The sequence below is a fragment of the Pistacia vera genome, unplaced genomic scaffold (genome assembly GCF_008641045.1).
Source record: "Pistacia vera cultivar Batoury unplaced genomic scaffold, PisVer_v2 Contig46, whole genome shotgun sequence".
In the NCBI taxonomy this organism is placed as follows: domain Eukaryota; kingdom Viridiplantae; phylum Streptophyta; class Magnoliopsida; order Sapindales; family Anacardiaceae; genus Pistacia; species Pistacia vera.
The window spans coordinates 956,143-975,163 of NW_022196290.1; the positions used below are offsets into that span (position 1 = coordinate 956,143).

General features: G+C 37.0%; 1 protein-coding gene across 1 annotated transcript in view; it reads right to left on the reverse strand.

Annotated features, from left to right (window-relative positions):
- Positions 1–5,262: 5,262 nt before the first annotated feature.
- LOC116145057 overlaps positions 5,263–19,021 on the reverse strand; it is a 44,809-nt gene continuing 31,050 nt past the window's right edge. Inside the window, 1 exon segment of the mRNA XM_031430504.1 lies at positions 5,263–6,155. Within this exon segment, the coding sequence (XP_031286364.1) occupies positions 5,263–6,155 (893 nt within the window).

A 19,021-nucleotide genomic window follows, 5' to 3' on the forward strand; every position in this document is an offset into this window, starting at 1 on the left:
TCAAATTTTAACACTTCAGAATCAACTCAATCACTTCTATAACTTCATTTATGACGGATTCAGTGAAGCATGTACAGTATAAGTCTTAAAACAGCCAAATCCGAATTCTATTCATTTTAACCATGTCCCTTCATTTGCACTTTTATATTATTTGCCATATCATTCTAAGTATAAAAGGCCATATTCCTTACTGAGCGATTAGCGCTCACCCCCGAAATGTTTTAAAAGTTTTGCAAGTACAGATTAAGGCATGAAGCTGAGAGGATTCCAAGGGACGCTATGAGCATGAGGGGATGCTTTAATGATGACTATTGAATGGTTTTGCTAATATTTAGTGTATGTATTATGTTCATATCTCATAATGTAATTATGTCCATGTTCTATAATGGAGTAAATATGTTGTATTAATAAGGAAATCAAATTGCTAGTAAATTTTATAAAAGTGTGTATGTTCTAGTAAGTATTACTACGGATTTCATAATTTACTCCAAGAAAGGAAATTATATTTTTTGATTATACAATGAACTTATTATAGTTAAGAAAAAAAAATTAAATACATATATCTATATATATGTTTTAAACTACAAGTTTATTCTTTAAATAGGATTTTAAAATAAACTTCTTTCCTAGGCGTGCGTTTTCTAGGTTCTCAATGGCCAAGGGATACTTAGGAAATACCCGGCTAGGGAGGGGTTTTACAGCTATGCTACCCTTCTCTCTCCATTGCTTAAATCTTGAATTTTCTTTCCTTACCACTCATTTCCCGAGTATTCTCTATTCTTTCTCTGTTATTCTCTCTGTTCTTTCTCTATGCTTGCTCTATTCTTTCTCATTCTTTCTCTGTTTTGCTCACTGTTTTTCTCTCAATTTTCTAATTTCTCACTACTCATAATAATGAGCATGGTTTTATGCATATACATGATGCAAATGCACAAATGCATAGATTATGCATTTTCTTTTCTATTTTTCTTATTCTGTTTTTGTTTTTGTTTCTTTTTCTTTATTTCTTTCTTTCTTTTCTAGTCTTTCTTTCTATTCTTTCTTTTCTTTCTTTCTTTTCTTTCTTTCTATTCTTTCTATTTTTTTCTTTCTTTTCTATTCTTTCTTTTTTCTTTTTTTTTTCTATTCTTTCTATTCTTTCTTTCTTTCTTTTCTATTCTTTCTTTCTTTCTTTCTATTTTTTCCGATCGGACTTGGTTGGGGCATGGATTTAGAGCCTTGGCCGTGTGAGTGAATTCTTTAATTTTGGGTATAGTCCTCATCAATACGCACTTCTAATGGACTGTACAATTCTTCTTTCTGAATTCTGAGGCCGCTTACTAATGGCGGCGTGCATGTGGGACTATGTCACTCGCGACTCCCCATCGCAACAACCTTCTCTTCTTTTTATCTTTTTACACTTCTTTAACTAAAATTTCAGATTTGAATATCTTTAATATTCTCATTTCTTTCTATTTTATCTTTAACATATTTTAGGGCTTTTTCATGCGTTTATGAATATGTATGCATGTAGATGGTTTCATGCTTATAATTCTTTCTAAATGCAAATGTTTAAATGCAAGAATGCTATGTAGCATAAAAATAAGTTTCTCTCTACCCTCTACAAACTCATATCAATTCATAAATGAATAAAACTCATGCATATACTTCTCTTTGGCATTTCATCAAACAATTCATGTGCACAAATCAACACTAATTTGGCTACACTTCTATCTCTATTTTAGGCCACCAAAAATTTGGAATAAACTCCTCCATAATTAACACCAAATATGCCCAAAATACACACTTCAAAATTTTCACTTCAATTCTTCCAAATCTCATTCAAACATTCATCAAATAACAACTACACCAACACAACTTCTCATCGATAGGTTCTAATCATTATTCAACACCAAATCCATCAAAAATTCTATATATAACACATATATGTGTATAAAGAAAGTTTTATACACAACATAACTTAAATCATACTTAGGGTAGGATTTACTTACCTTGTGCTTGAGTAATTCCACTAGAATCTTTCTTTCTTTGGTAGACTTGTTCTTTCTCTAAAACCCTAAGCATAAACACTATAAGAATTCAACACTTTAAAAATTAATCTCACATCTATTGCAAGAATTATTACCTTTGGGTGCTTAGGATCAAATCTCTACCAAAATCCAACGAAAGCCCTCTAAAATCCCTTGGAAATTTGATGAAGAGATGAGAGAAATTGAGAGTGAAGTGGTTTTAGATGGAGTAGAGAATGTTATGGTCTTTTTGCTTGAACTCTTAATATCTCATATTAATATGCATACTTTCCCATTTTGCCCTTGCACTTTTTTTAAATTTCCATCTATGTCCCTTAGTCAATTATCATAATGCCCTCATTTTTTGCATTCTCCATGAAATTCTATCTCTTTTCACTCCCCACAATTTCAACTAATTTTTAGTGAAAAGACCATTTTACCCTTAATACAAGTTTAATGCATTTTCTTCACATTTTCTCAAAATAACTTTAGCAAAAATCAACTAAAGGTATAATAGCATAAATTAAATTACGTACCTCCATGTGGGCGTTACATGGCAGCAATTCATAATATTTGTTAATTGTCTCAACATCAAATTTTACCTCCTTTCCTCGAACTCTCGTTTTCCCCATTGGCACTTTTAGGTAAGTTGGCATTTAGTCATTCAACAATTGGAGCAATTGTTGATGGGGGAGTTTGAGTGAATTTATGTCAACCCAATTTCCTTATTATGTCAGTTATGTCTTCTACATATTATCCTCAAAATCTATGCCTCTTTCTTGTATGAAACCCCTCTCTTTTTGGTGAGCATCTTTAAACCTTTCCTTAGCTTTTACACTCACAAATTTAGGATCATTAGCTTGACTACCCTTCCCACCTCTCTCTTTTCGTTTGGGAGCTATTTTTTTAGCCATAATTTTTTTTTCTTTTTTCTTTCAAACAAACGAACTCCATAACTCCAATAGCAAACAACCACCCAACTCTTCAAATAGGATTGAACTTATCTCCTTTAAACACCAATTTTTCTCAACAATCCAATTCCAATAAAAAATTGACAACAACATCTAATCAACAACACAAACTAACAACAATGTATGTTCTATAATTCGCACAACAGCATTGCAAATCACCCTTATACTAAATTTTCCTCAACCAACGAAATTACACCCAAAATCATCAATCAATCTTTCAAAATCAAGTAATATGAAGCCCAGTTCGTGAATATAGAGTGTAGGAATACTTACTTGTGTTGGGAAGAGGCATTCTTACCCAAAAATTCCACCAATTTCTCTTGAATTTTGAAATCCCCAATTTCGCAAACCCTAATGCCACCAAGAATATTTTCTTGAAATCCTTGCAAAAGATGAAGAGAACAAAGATTAGAGTATGAAATCTTGAAGAGAGGGTGAAGTTTTGTTTTGTGTAGAAAAGATTTGTGAGGTGAGAGAGGTGTTAGAGTGGATAGATAAGAATGTTTGTTTTTCTGGGCTGCGGTGCTACTGGGTTTAAAAACCCAACAGTTCACGACTGTTTCGTGGCATAGTCGCTTTTGCCTATTTCATGTCACAGCATAGATTCTTTTTTTCTTCTTTTTTTTTGTTACAACCCAGCAGTCTGTGACTGTGTCGCGGCATGATAGCTATGGCCAAAGTTGTGCCACATCACTATACCGTAACATAGCCTTTTTTTTTTTTTTTTTTTAAAGAAACATGAAGTAAACAATCTAATACACGAAAAATAATAAAGTAAAATAAATTGAAAACATGGGTTACCTCCCACGAAGCGCTTAGTTATCGTCCTTAGCTTGACACCTTTTTATGTTCACTTTGGTTCGTGGAGAAAAATCGAAACCCTTTCTTCTTCTAATCCATGCTCAACATAGGGTTTCAATCTTTGTCTGTTGACCTGGAATGTCCCTTTCACTGGATGACGCACTCTAGTGGCCCCATGTGGAAAAATCTTACTTACAATGAATGGTCTAGACCACCTTGATCATAACATTCCTAGAAAAAGTCTAAGTCTCGAGTTGAATAACAAAACTTTTTCTCCTATTTTGAACTCCTTTTTCACTATGTGGTTATAATGCCAAAGCTTGGTCTTCTCTTTATAAATCCGAGCACTCTCATATGCTTTGTGGCGAAATTCCTCCATCTCATTGAGTTGCAACAATCTCTTCACACCTACCACCTTTGGATCAAAATTTAATATCTTCATAGCCCAATATGACTTATGCTCGAGCTATACTAGAAGGTGACATGCTTTCCCATATACTAGCCTATATGGTGACATCCCTAGTGGCGTTTTGAATGCCATTCTATATGTCCAAGTGCGTCATCCAACTTTGTGGACCAATCTTTCCGACAGGCGTTCACTGTTTTCTCTAAGATTCTTTTCAACTCCCTCTTAGACACCTCCACTTGCCCACTTGTTTGTGGGTGGTATGGTGTTGCAACTCGATGTGTAACTCCATACTTGCTCAACAATGTCTTGAATTGTTGGTTACAAAAATGAGACCCTCCATCACTTATGATAGCTCTAAGTGTGCTGAATCCTAAGAAGATGTTCTTCTTTATGAACTTCACCATGACACGAGCATCATTGGTCAGTAATGCTACAACTTCCACCCACTTCAAGACGTAATCTACAGCCACAAGAATGCAACGGTTAGAAAAAGAAGATGGAAAAGGTCACATGAAATCTATGCCCTAGACATCAAATATTTCTACTTCTAAAATGTTACTAAAAGGCATTTCGTTTTTCCTAGAAATATTCCCATCCCTTTGACATGCATCAAAAGTTAACACATAATTATATGCATCTTTAAAGAGAGTGAGCCAGAAAAATCCTGATTGAAGAACTTTGGCTGTCATTCGTGTTGCTCCAAAATACCCTTCGACCTCTAGAGAATGGCAATGTCGAAGGACATTCTCCACCTCCTCCTCCTGTACACATCTCCTTACCATTTGGTCCGTGCATTGCTTGTATAAGAATGGATCCTCCCAAAAGTAGTATTTCAAGTCAAAGAAAAATTTCTTCCTCCTTTGGTATGTCATTCCAGGAGGTAGCGCCTTTTTTGCTATGTAATTGGTTCTTGCACTACAAATAGTTGCTCATCCGAGAAATGTTCATTGATTGGCTTTTCGTCATTTTGCTCTTCTTCCCTTCTTTCCAATCGAGATAGATGGTCCGCCACTTGATTCTCAGTTCCCTTCTTGTCTCAGATTTCTAAGTTGAACTCTTGAAGAAGTAAAACCTATCTAAGCAATCTTGGCTTGGAATCCTTCTTTTCTAGGAGGTACTTCAAAGCGAAATGGTTGGTGTGCACGATGACCTTTGTACCTAGCAAATAAGAACAAAACTTGTCAATTGCAAAGACAACAGCTAAAAATTCTTTCTCCGTTGTGGCATAATTTAGTTGTGGTCTCATCAATGTCTTAATAGCATAATAAATGACATGGAATATTCTACCTTTTTGTTGCCCTAACATAGCTCCTATTGCATAATCAGTAGCATCACACATTAATTCAAAAGGTAATTCCCAATTGGGCACAACAATTATAGGAGCAGATATCAATTTAGCTTTTAGGCACTCTAATGCTTTTAAACACTCTTTATTGAAATTAAAAGATGCATCCTTTGCTAATAAATCACAAAAAGGTTTAGAGATTTTTGAAAAGTCCTGGATAAATCTCCTATAGAAGTTGGCATGTCCAAGGAAGTTTCGAATGACTTTCACGGAATTTTGGGTTGTTAACTTCTCAATGACCTCTACCTTTGCTCAATCCACCTCGATCCCATTGATGTAGATTCTATGGCCTAGCACGATTCCTTCTTGTACCATGAAGTGATGCTTTTCCCAATTTAGTGCTAGATTGGTCTCCACACATCTCTGCAAAACTAAAGAAAGGTTAGATAAACAAGAATAAAAGGAATTACCTACCACGAAGAAGTCGTCCATAAAAATCTCAATGGAGTTCTCCACCATATCTGAGAAGATGGACATCATGCAATGTTGAAAAGTGGCTAGTGCATTGCATAGTCCAAACGGAATCCTTTGGTATGCAAATGTTCCATATGGGCATGTGAATATGGTCTTTTCTTGATCTTCTGGTGTTATTGCAATCTAATTGTATCCTGAGTATCCATCTAGGAAACAATGGAATGCATGGCCAGCTAATCTCTCTAGCATTTGATCGATGAAGGGAAGTGGGAAGTGATCTTTGCATGTCGTGGAGTTAAGCTTCCGATAATCAATTGACACGTGCCAACCTGTAACCATTCTTGTCAGAATGAGTTCATTGTTGTCGTTATGCACCACAATCATTCCTCCCTTCTTTGGTACAAGTTGGATCGGACTTACCCATGCACTATCCAAAATTGGGTAAATGATCCTTGCATCCAACAACTTTAAAACTTTTTTCTTCACCACTTCTTGCATTGTTGGATTGAGTCTTCTTTGTGGTTGCACCGTTGGCTTGTAACTTTCTTCCATTAAAATCTTATGCATGCAAATTGAGGGGTTTATACCTTTGATGTCCGCAATTGTCCATCTGATAGTTGTCTTGTATGTCCGTAACACCTTCAATAGCTTTTCTTCCTCTATATCACTCAAAGAAGCATTAATAATAATAGGATAAAACTTTGAGTCTTCTAAAAAGGCATACCTTAAGTGAGATGGAAGCTGTTTGAGTTCGAGTTTCGGAGGCTCCTGATATGAATTTCTTCAACCTCAATTCATATACTACCCTAAAACAACCCCTTTTGATTCAACCTAGGCTAGGTTTTCTTTCAACTCCTTATGACCATTCGGTTATCACCCTTCATGCACTTTAACAACCATCAAATGACTAAAAACAACCCCTTATAACAGCTTAGTCATTCACCAAATCATTTAGTTAAAGACAACAAATGGAATATAACACCATGCAAAACAAATTCCGGAAAAGAGTTTACTTGAAACTAAAGGAATACAACTTACATAAGAGATGACCAAGGACTCAAGCCTAAAGGAAACTCCACCAGCTTGAAAGATACTCCACCACCAAGTTTGGCGAACTTGGGTAAAGGAAACAAGAGAAAAACTAAGACAAGTCACTATTATTCATATTCAATCCTTTACACAAATGATCAAGTGGCCTTTATATAGGCTTTACAAAAATTAGGGATTACCTAGCAAAATTACATAATGAAAACATTAAATATTACATTCAAATACATAAACAAAAGTCCACCACACATGTTCAAATTAAGCCATAACCATTTAATGATCAAGTGGGCAACTTTTCCCTAATTTAAGGACCTTGTCCTAACAACAATTTTTAGGGTTTTTCCTCCAAAATTTGAATCAAATGACACCCAAAACTTGGGCTTGGGCCAATGAAACTTGCTCCACTCTTGTACACGTTTTAGGTCACAAAATGGGCTTGAGCGTGCCTTGGAACTTAAGACTTCTTGGACAATTTTGTGAACTTCCTTGAGTGCTTGGGAGCTTGGGCCGAATGTTGATCTTATGTTGTCCTGAGTCAACGAAACCTAGCAATTGGGATTGGCATGATGGTTAGGATTTCCATCACCATACTGGCAGTAACCGATAAAACGGCTTGGACCTTTCATGTCCTGCTGGGTAGGCTCAGCATGTTAGAAGCTTGATAGGGATTTCACCATCGTGTTCATATTGAAATTCATAATGAACAGTGCAAAAGAATCAGGTAAGGATTGCAGAATTAAATCATTTGTAATTCTGCATCCAACCCAAATCCCAAAGTCTCAAGCCTCTCTATGTACCCAATCTTCAGCACATGAGGCCAATTGGGCTCCCTAGTCATACTAATTTAATAACGTACTGACCACTTATCCACTCATGTTGAGCGTTCCTTTGAAAAGCTCCTTGAGATGCGAATTATGGCAGCAGCGTCCATATTCTTATGTTGTTTTTGTAGCTCTGGTGTCATCGATGTTAACATAAGGCATTGAACAGTATCAAGATCGTCAAGGAACCTTGGTAAGTTTCCTTTACTTCCGAGTGGCATCAGGATCAGGCTCAGCCAAATAAGGCTTGTCAAGGATATAATTTCTTTTCAGACTTTAGTACAATCAAGATTTCGATACCAGTCTGAGAAATTAGATCCATCCAACCTGTTTCTTCTCGATTATTGATATAGGTTGATATTGCTCATTTTAAATTGTAACACCTACTGAAAACTAGTACAATGCATGCAATAACAATGGAAAATTGGGCCCAAAATGTTTTTTTCATTACAATTCACAGTTTTTATACACAAAGGTTACTGTTTACAAAAGTGCATTTTAAAAGACAAAATAGGGAACAGTGTAGCTATTGCTCCTCGCGCGCCGACGCCCCTAACCGCATCATCACCTAGAACCTGCTCCACAAAGGAAAAATAACGGGGTGCACAAATAATGCTCAGTAAGAAAACTCTCTAACTGTCTGCCCCGTGTGTGAATCTTAATTCTTTCTTTTCTAATCTGTTTTATTTCTGTTTCTAATAACATCATGGCCCATCTTAACGGAGGTACGGCGCGGATGGGTTCACACAGCACCATCTCACTTTCTATGGTATCGGGGGGAATTCACACAGTACCAACCCTTTCTTAGTGACTACGAGTGAGGATCACAAAGCACAACTCGGTTCTCCTAACATATCGGGTAGGATCACCTAGCACTTACCGTTCCTCATGAATTTTGGGGAATGATCACTAAGCATTTACCGTCTCTAGTCACTATGGGTGATGATCACAAAGCATAACCCGCTTCTACTAGCGTTGGATGATGATCACAAAGCATAACCACATATCTCTTAACTAATCGGGTAGTGGTCACAAAGCCTCTACCATCTCTAAGGGCCTTCGGAAGATGATCACAAGCATCGATCGATTCCCATAACGGTCGGGTGATGATCACAAGCATCATCCCAACTATATTACTCTTTTAACTCATTCTATTGTAGCATTTTTCAATGCTCTCTACCTTAGAGTAATTACCCACTAAGCTCTTATCATAGGGTCTTTCTATACACAAAGTCCCTACTCTTCTTAGGTCATTGTCAATGCATATTACAATGCACATGGATGATTCATCTCTACTAATGCACTTGTGAAATGCAACATGCAATGTGCAAGAATTAAGGTTCATTACTCACACTCAATTCCCTATAGGCATTTCATCAAAAACAATCATGTGCACATATAAAAATCTATCATAGCATGAATCTAAAACTTTTCCTAACCATCCAAAATGGGGAAAAAACCCCTTCACAAAGTCATAAAACCGTCAAATAACACATTCAAAGAGGGTGTCCATAACACCCTTCAATTCCATCTCAAATACCTTGCCAATCCAACAACCCATTTCTATATTTGCAAGGTATTAACATTCACAAAGCATAGAAATATCCATTTAATACTCCATACATGGCATATTACATGCACATCAAATACAACTCATTTATAAACCCTAATCAAGAAATTCATGAATCTCAACTTGGGTTGGGTTTACTTACTTGCTATGGAGAGACTTCACCAAATCTTCTTTCACTTGGTTTTCTTGGCTATTCTCTTACTCTTAACCAAAAGAATGAAAACCCTCAAAAACCAAAATGAACTAAAATCTACAAATCACACAAACTAAGGAGAAATCCTTACCTTAGGAAGCCTTAGGTTGTTTCTATACCCCAGATCACTTCAAAATCCCTTGAAATTCCTTGAACAAAAGAAAGAGAAGGAGAGGAGAGAGAATGAAGGGTTGCGTTTTGGAGAAGAAGAATGAGGGTTTGCTAACTCTTAATTCCTTTTAATGAAATATAACACCTCATTCCATTTTGCCCTTATTCATCTTTGGAAATTCCATCCATATCCTTTGATTCATTACAAACTCACCCCCATATCAACATATCTCCATGAAAAATCCTTACAATTAACTCCCACTTTTCCTGCTAATTAGGGGTAGAAAGGTCAAATTGCCCTTAGGGAAGAAAATGTCTCTAAAAAACTCAACCAACATGAAATCGGCCCGTGCGCGGGCGGAAGAAACCTTGTCGCCGCGGCGAAACTGTCCAGGAGTTTCCCACGTTGGTTCAAACATCTTCGCCGCGGCGAAGACTCTTCTTCGCCCCGGCGAAGCTTGGTTCACTAAGATTCTTCTATTTTCAACCAATTTCAGGGTAACATTCAATATAATTCTCAAACAAACAAATATAACAAAAACCAACTCGATTAAGGGCGAAAGAGGAAACAATAACAACGTACCTCAAGTGGGGCGTTACATAAATTAATCTACAATATAGAAAAGTAAAGTCAATATAATGTTTATTATTGTTTTGATATGGTCTTTTATTAAAAATGCTCCCACTATTTTCCTCAAGCTAATAGCCCTCACTAATGACTTGGGAAAGCCCGTTGGCTTTCCTAGTGGACTGAGATCCCATCTATCCCATTTCAAACCTTCGTTTTGGTAAACTGTAACGCCCACATTGAGGTACGTAACTTATTCATGCTTGTTCGCCCTTAATTAAGCTTACATGCTCTTCGTGTTGCTTGTTTGCCCATAGTTTTGCTTGTTGCAAGGTGGAGGATGGGAATTGTAGACTTTGCCGCAGCAAAGAAGAAAGTTCTCCGCGGCGACGTATGCTCTAGAATTTTTCGCCGAGGAGAAGAAAAAACTTCGCCGGGGCAAAGGGCTGGCTAGAATTCTTGAGAAAATCCTAGAGAAAAATGTCTTAAGGGAGAAATGACCATTCTACCCCTATTTAGTTGTAAATATGGGGAGTGTAAAGTAAGGAAATTTTATGGAGAATGCAATGAAGGTAAGGGAATTTTTATAATTGACTAAAAGGCAAAGATGGAATTTTCAAGAAAGTGTAAGGGCAAAATGGGAAAGTATGCCTATTAATATGAGATATTAAAGGTTCAAGCACAAAAAAACCCCATCATTCTCTACTCCCTCTCACGCCATCTTCGCTCTCAATTCTCTCAATTTCTTCATCAATTTTCAAGGCATTTTAAAGGGCTTTTGGTTGGATTTTTGGTAGAGATTCAATCCTAAGCATCCCAAGGTAAGAATTCTTGCAAATAGATGTGTGATTAATTATTAAAATGCTGAATTCTTATAGTTTATATACTTAGGGTTTAAGAGAAAGAGGAAGTCTACCAAGGAGAGAGAGATTCTAGTGGAATTACTCAAGATCAAGGTAAGTAAATCCAACCTTAGCCCTTGATTGAGCAATAAAAGTGTAGAGATTTTCTTATACGCTTGAGATTTGTTAATGGAGTTGTTGTTGGGTTTGTTGATGATCCATGATTGGATTTCCACCATGAGAAGGGTTAGTTGTGGTGATAGAAATTGATGGAAGTATGGTTGAATTTAGAAAGAGTTTGAGTAGAATTTATGGAGTGTTTTTCCGGGTCAGGTTTAATATTGTTCTAAGGGAGTTTTGCTCCAAATATTGGTGGTATGAGAAAGAAGTAGAAGAATAGCTAAAATAGAATTTGAGTATGCATGCATTATGTCTGATGAAATGTCCAAGAGAAGTGTATGCATGAGTAACCCCAGTGTCTATGAAACAAATCCTCTAACGAATGGTGGTGCATGTGATCCTTAGACTTGAGATCACCGGAGCGCCTTGTGCATCGATTGATGTAGTTTGACACTAGCCTAACGCAGTTCTATTCAGAGCTATCAATATGGTAGTGACTGGCTACATCAAGGAGTGTATCAAGACTATGGTAGATGGACAAAAGATTCATCACTCTCAGGTACGAGAGAAGTTATCTCACGGCGCAATTCAATAAATGGCAATGACACTAAAACTATGGCCATAATGGGATTGAGTTGTTGCTCTATCCAGTTTATAATACAGGTCATTGGTCCAGTAACTGGATACACAATATCGAGAGTAACAGAAGGTTGACACTATTTCTATACCTCGGTCTCGTCGAGATAACGGATGATGAAATGATCGAATTGTACGGTAACCATATTGTTGACAGGTAGCTACTTTGCTAAATCCGAATCTATCAGGTGGCCATGATGCCTTGCTAGGGGCCAATCTTGGTCTGTGTTTAGTGAGACAATTAATTGATGTTAATTGCGATACTATACATTGCCAGTAAGATGAGGGGCCTATGGGTCACACACATAGAAGGTAATTTAAGAGCCAGAAAGAAAGAAGGGCGTTTTCGCCTTTTTAGGTGAAAAGGTATTTTGGTAATTTCACAGTGCAATTAAATTTGCTGAGGTCGTAGCCTTTATTTAATTTGTTAGAAAAATTAAATAAGTGAGATTACGTTTAAATATGTGTTCGCATATATTTAAATAAATTATTATTATTGTTAAATGTTAATATATTAAATATATATTAATTGATTTTAATTAAGATAATGATAAACAAAATTAAAATATCTAAATAGGAGGATCAAGAAATAGGGATAAAATATTGCGTAACATCGAGAAGGTTCACACAACTATCTTCGATCAAAGAGGAAGATTCAGAAGTCCGCGAAATACCGGTGGTGGAAATAACGTTTTCTTGAGCGACCAATGCCGAGGAACAGCTGGACATCATTCTGCTCCATAAGTATTTATGCATACCAAAAAGCAAGCAACAAGCGATGCCTACTAATCATCCAAAATGTCCCAAATTCCAGTCCAATTCGCTAATCTAATGCTTATATTTAAAGTATAAAAGGGGCCCGCAATGTCAAACCCAGCCAGCTTACTATTTCACCAATGTGCTCAACCTTGAGAAGCTTGAATGATACTGGAGGCAAGACAGGAAGATAAGGGATCAATGGAGACTTCAGCAAACCAAGACGACTGCACGATTCAATATTAAAGAAAGGTGGGGGAGAAGGCAGAACAAAAGCGCTTACAAGAGGTAGTGACAAGCTTCAGAGGTTCTTCATTTCTTCATTTTCCTTCTCCTTCTCAAAATCAAATTCCTCAAATTCTAGATCTTGGCTCTCATCAATCGGCTGAAGCACTCCAACAATCTAGACACTTCATTCTTTGTCAACTCATCTACCTCTACTATTTTGATTGGGCAATACAAGCTTCTGAGGCAGTTGTGGAGTGTTCTCTTTAATAACCTCTACTACTAGTTTATCCACCACATCAACACTAAAGCAGAATCTGATCGGATGGAAACTTCATAGCTTCAAACACATTGAAAGTTACTGTTTCATCTTGAACTCTTAACAATAACTTTCTTTCTTGCACATCAATGAGTGCTCTTCCCGTGGCCAAAAATGGTCGGCCCAAATAAGAGCATTTCCTTTCCTCTTCCATGTCCAAAACAACAAAGTCTGTTGGAAAGATAATCTTGTCCACCTTCACCAAGCATCTTCGACATACCCCTTGGATGTTTGACGGATCTATCTACAAGCTGCAACGACATGGTCGTTGGCTGTACTTCACCAATCCCAATCTCCTGAAACAGAAAAAGGCATTAGATTGATGCTTGTACCTAAAACACAAAACTAGATCAAAAGTAATGTCTCCTATAATGCAAGGAATGTATAAAACTCCCTGGATCTTTGAGTTTCAGGGGTAGCTTCTTCTGGAGAATGGCACTGCACTCCTCCTTGAGCATCACATGTTTCCTCATCTTCTAACTTCCTTGTTTGATAAATACTCCTTGAGAAATTTTGTGTAGCTTGGCATCTGCAAAAGGAATATTAATATGCAGTTTTTTAAATATTTCAATAAATTTGGAAAACTGCTTATCCTGATTCTTTTCTTGGTCTTTGAGAAAAGGCACGGGGAGTGTGATGTGCCAACTCTGGTGGTATCTCGGGAAATAGCAATTTTTTTTTTTTTGTCGCTGCCTCTCTTACCGCTTTGTTCATCAACCCTAGAATGGTTGGTTTCTCTTCAAACTATCTCTTCATCAACTTCCTCATCATAATCTTCTTTTTTTGGTGGGCTTCCTTATTTCCCTGATTGTTCTACTTCTTCTAACACTGTCCCACTTCTCAGAGTTATTGATTTGCTTGCTCACGTGGGTTAGTCACGTGTTGCTCGGTAGGGACTTGTGGTCTCTCATTTAACATCAGCCAATTGACCCACTTGTACCTCCAAGTTCTGAATGGACACCCTTGATTTTCTAAAATTATTCTCGTCTCATTCAAAAACCAATGGTCTCTTGCATAAATTTTCCAAACATGTCATCCAGTTTTGTCACTCTTTGCTCTTTATTGATTATTCACCCCATCTTGGTTGTTTGGCATTGCTTTTGATTCCTTGATGTTCTATTGATTTTGTTGATTCTGATTGCCCCAAGAAAGGTTCGGATAATTCTCAACTAGGATTATTGGTTTGGAGTTGGGGTTGTTCGGTTGCCTTTGATTTCCTGCCAAGTAGTTAACCTGCTCCGATGATGAAGACACTGAAGCAAATTTGTTCCCCACTTGGCATTCACTGCTCACATGACACCTACACAAATTCATAAATTAATTAAGGAGCTTGAATAGAATTTACCTGCATACATGCCAACTGTTTCTGAAGTGCTGTGAGTTGGGCTAAGATAGCCGTGGTATGCATCAACTTCATAAAGACCCATAGATTTCTTTGGTTGCACCCTTTCATTAGGTCTTTGATAGTTGTTACTTGCTAAACTTCAAGCAACTCATGAGCTTCTTCCGATGTCTTATTTGTAGTGTCCTCCGAGGCTACATCCACCATAGTTTGCACATTAACCATTAATCCATTGTAAAACATTGGACTTGATCCAAACTGGTAACCCATGATGTGGACACCTCCTTGTAATTCTGACTCTTCTTTAGAACGATGTGATATCATTTCTCAGCATTGTCGATTTTGCTGGAGGAAAGATTTGGTCAGGAATTTCTGTGCTAAATCATTCCATGTTGTGATCGTTCCTGATGGTAGTGCCATTAACTATCCTTTTGCCTTATCCCTCAATGAAAACGGGAACAGTCTCAATCTGATGGCGTCATCTGACACTTTGTTTGACTGAAAGTCACAAATCTCCCAAAAAATTGGCTATGTGTAGATTTGGATCTTCCTTAAATCCCTTTTAAACTGTACTGACTGATGGATCACCTGGTGATTGCTGGCTTTATTCGAAGTTGTTGGCTTGTACCATTGGTCTAGTATGCTCGACACACCTTCAACTGTGGGAACTGAGAATTCCCTTAGTGTTCTATTTTGCCATCTCAACAAATGGCCTCTGATTCAACTATAGCCTCTCTTTCTCTGTTAAGTCTTCTAGTGGTTCTTTCATTTCAGGATCGACAGGAACCACTGGTGACATCTGTTCCACGCATAAACTACACAGAAAGAGGAGAAAAGTGAGATCACAAGCCAACCAAAAACAACAACAAAATTAAACTAAAAACAATTAAACAAAGAAAAATAAAGCTCCAACTAGCTAACACAGAAAATTAATGTTAACACACAACTCAATCCCCGACAACGCGCCAAAAACTTAATGCGTTGTAACAACAACATGCAATGATAGCAAGTGCACTAGTCACACAAAGAATAAAGTGATGAGTGAGTATCGTTCCACGAGGTTGATTGTTAAGCACTGATTTTCCTAAGTGTTTTTTTCAAGTTGGAGAAACCGAAATTGTTTGGATTAATGGGAGATTGAAAATAAACTAAAACAAAACTTACTAAGTATTAAAAACTAATAATGAGAACAAGATTTAAAGCAAGAGTAATATCAATTTAACAACAGGTTAGGGTTTTGATTCATTCGAACTCTATGGATGAAATTTTAAGGATTATGCTATTTTCACACTCACATGCCAAGATTGTAAATCGAATTCTCTAAGTTGTAAACATACCTTCTCAGGCTATGAATCCTACTTTTCCTATTAAACTTCCACACCCAAAAAATTGAAGAATAATAGATCAAGTTCATTAAGCTAATGAAATCCTAGATTGATTTCATTGACTTTCAAATCTATCTCTAGCATTCAGTACTACAATGGTGATTACCCAAGAAGCTCAGCATGTCATTTCTCAATCTCATCATATTCATCAAATAAAATCATAAAACAGAATAACACACAATCTGTGCAATAGAATAAAAAATACAATAATCAAATGATTAACCCATAGAAATCCGAGTTACATCAAAACCCTAACCCAAAATGAGTTAGTTCATAACGATCACATAAACAGTAAAAAAAACAATAAACCCATAAATCAACATATGAATTACAGAGAAAAGAGTAGAGATCTCCCCTAGTTGAAGATTACAAGATTCAAGCTCAAATCTTCTACCCAATGTAGAGCTATTCAATACTCAACAAAACAGACAAACCTAGATGAATCCCCTCTCAAAATGGCAAGGTTTTTCTTATATAGCTCGCCCAAAAGACCTAAAACTTTCCTAAAATAAAACTGTGCGTTTGGAGAAAACTAAAATTCGTAGACTTCGCCGCGCGAGAAAGAATTTCGCCGCCGCAACGAGGTAAAATGGACTCTCATGCTTAATTCTTTTGCGTGGCAAACCTTCATGAAGAATCTGAAATACAGAATTGCCTCCGCTTGCTTCTTTGCTTGAACTTTGATCTTCGATGTCTCCCATGGAAACAAGCTTCATAGTGCTTCACTCTGCTTTAGAACTCTCCCAAATTTTGAGATCCGCTTACTTCTGGGTCTAGAAACTCCAATTCGCTCATTATTTGCTTAAAATGTCCATTGGCCTGCAACACAAAATGTATAGAATTAAGTAGCAATTCAGGCATAAATGAACTAATAAGTATCTAAAATCTGACCAAAAAGCCTAGATGAAATAGTATAATCTTGGATTATCACTAACCCAATGTTTGTCCAAATAAGGAAAGTATTTCTTCCTTTGGTTTGGACCACAAAGCAAATCGGGAAAGGTTATTTTATCCCCTAGGACAACCCAAGCATTTGTGACATATGTAAAGAGGTCCTAAAAGTAAAAGGCAAAGAAAACAATATCTTTTCTACTTTATCAGACAGCAACTTGTTTGGGTTGTAAAATATCTAAAGTGGAGTGTAAACATAGACTGTTGTGAACACAAAATGAAAGAAACAAGCCAGACACAAGTCTGACAAACGTGTGCACTAAGAACTGGAGTGCACAAACACAACAGATGAAACAAGCCAAATAAAAGAATTGGCAACCAATGTGCATGACTAACTGTTGTGCCACACACACAACATGAGTTTGACAAATATGAATATTCCACAACATATAACTATGATTTACATGATATAAAAGAGTAGCCTTTTATTGATGAATAAACATTATTACAAAGAGTCAATTTTACAATAATTGATTGGCTCTAGGGCACAACTCTAAAAATCTCCCACTTGCACTAGCTAATCATTCATGTATAAAACTGAATGACCTTAAGTGTTTTCATACTTTTACTGCAACAAGGTTTCGTTAGTGGATCAGTGAGATTGTCATCAGTTACACTTTATCATCTGCACATCTTCCTCTAACCATTTCTCTAATGAGATGAAATGTCTGAGTATGTGTCTGGACTTCTGGTGAGACTGTGGTTCCTTTGCTTGAGCTATTGCTCCATTGTGTCGCAATAGACATCTATTGGATCAACAAATGTGGAGACCACAACAAGTTCGGTGACGAACTTCTCAATCCAAACTTCCTCCTTGGCCACATCGGAAATGTGAATTACTCAGCCTCCATTGCAGAGTCCACTACAATGCTTTTTAGAGCTCTTCCAACTCATTGTCCCCCTAGTGAGACAAAATACAAACCGCGATTGGAACGATAATCATCTTTATCATTTGGAAACTAGTATCAATGATCCTCTTACAGTGAGCTTTTCTTCTCCCTCAAACCAAGAACATATCCTTACTCCTTTCAGGTACTTAAGGATGTCTTGATAGCCATCTAGTGACGTCACCTGGATCTGATGATATCTACTACAAGTACTTAGCGTACATGAGATATCAATCTAAGTAACAACATGGCATACATGATGGATCCAATTGCTGATGCATATGGGATCCTCTCATCTATCTCTTCTCATCGTGTGTTTTAGGACACATATCCTTAGAGAGACAGACACCATGTGACATGGAGGAATCCCTTCTTGGATTTTCCATACTAAATCTCTCAGTACCTGTCAATGTATGTACTTTGACTTAGGCCAAGCAACCTATGCGATTTATCTTGGTAGATTTTATTTCGAGGATGTAGGTTGCTTCTCCTAAGTCCTTCATGGAGAAGCACTGGATAACCAAGTCTTTGCCAACAAGTTTGGTATATCATTCCCGATCAGAAGTATGTCATCAACATATACACCAGGAATGTCACTGCACTCCGGCTTACTTTCTTTAAACACAGGGCTCATCTTTGTTCTGATAAAACCAATTCTTTACAGCTTCATCAAAACAAATGTTCCAGCTCCTTGAAGCTTGCTTGAGTCCATCAATGGACCTCTGCAACTTTCATACCTTATTAGCTTGTCCATCAAGAACGAAACCATGGGTTATGTCATATACATATCTTCTTCAAGGTTTTTGTTCAGAAAGCTATTTGACATCATTTGCCAAATTTCATAGATGATATGCAACAATTGTAAGCATAATCCAGATGGACTTAATCATGGCAACCGACGAAAAGGTTTATTCATAGTCAATACCATGAATTTGTTTGAAACCTTTAGCAACCAGTGTGCCTTATAAGTATGCACCTAACTATCCATGTTAGCTTTTTCTTGAACCCATTTACACCCTATGGGTTTTACCCCTTCAAGTGGATCCACTAGAGACCATACTTGGTTCTAATACATGAAGTCCATCTCAGATTTTATGGCTTCAAGCCATTTAACATAATTTGGATTCATATAGCGTCTTCGTAGGTTTTGGGGATTGGCTTGGTAGACCAGTATGTCACCCTGTTAAGTCACGAGAAAACCATATCTCTCGGGCTCATGAGTATTCTCCCAAATACTAGACCTGTAGCTCCTGTACTTAAGGTGGTTCACTTTGATCATAGATTGTGAAGTGACCTCCT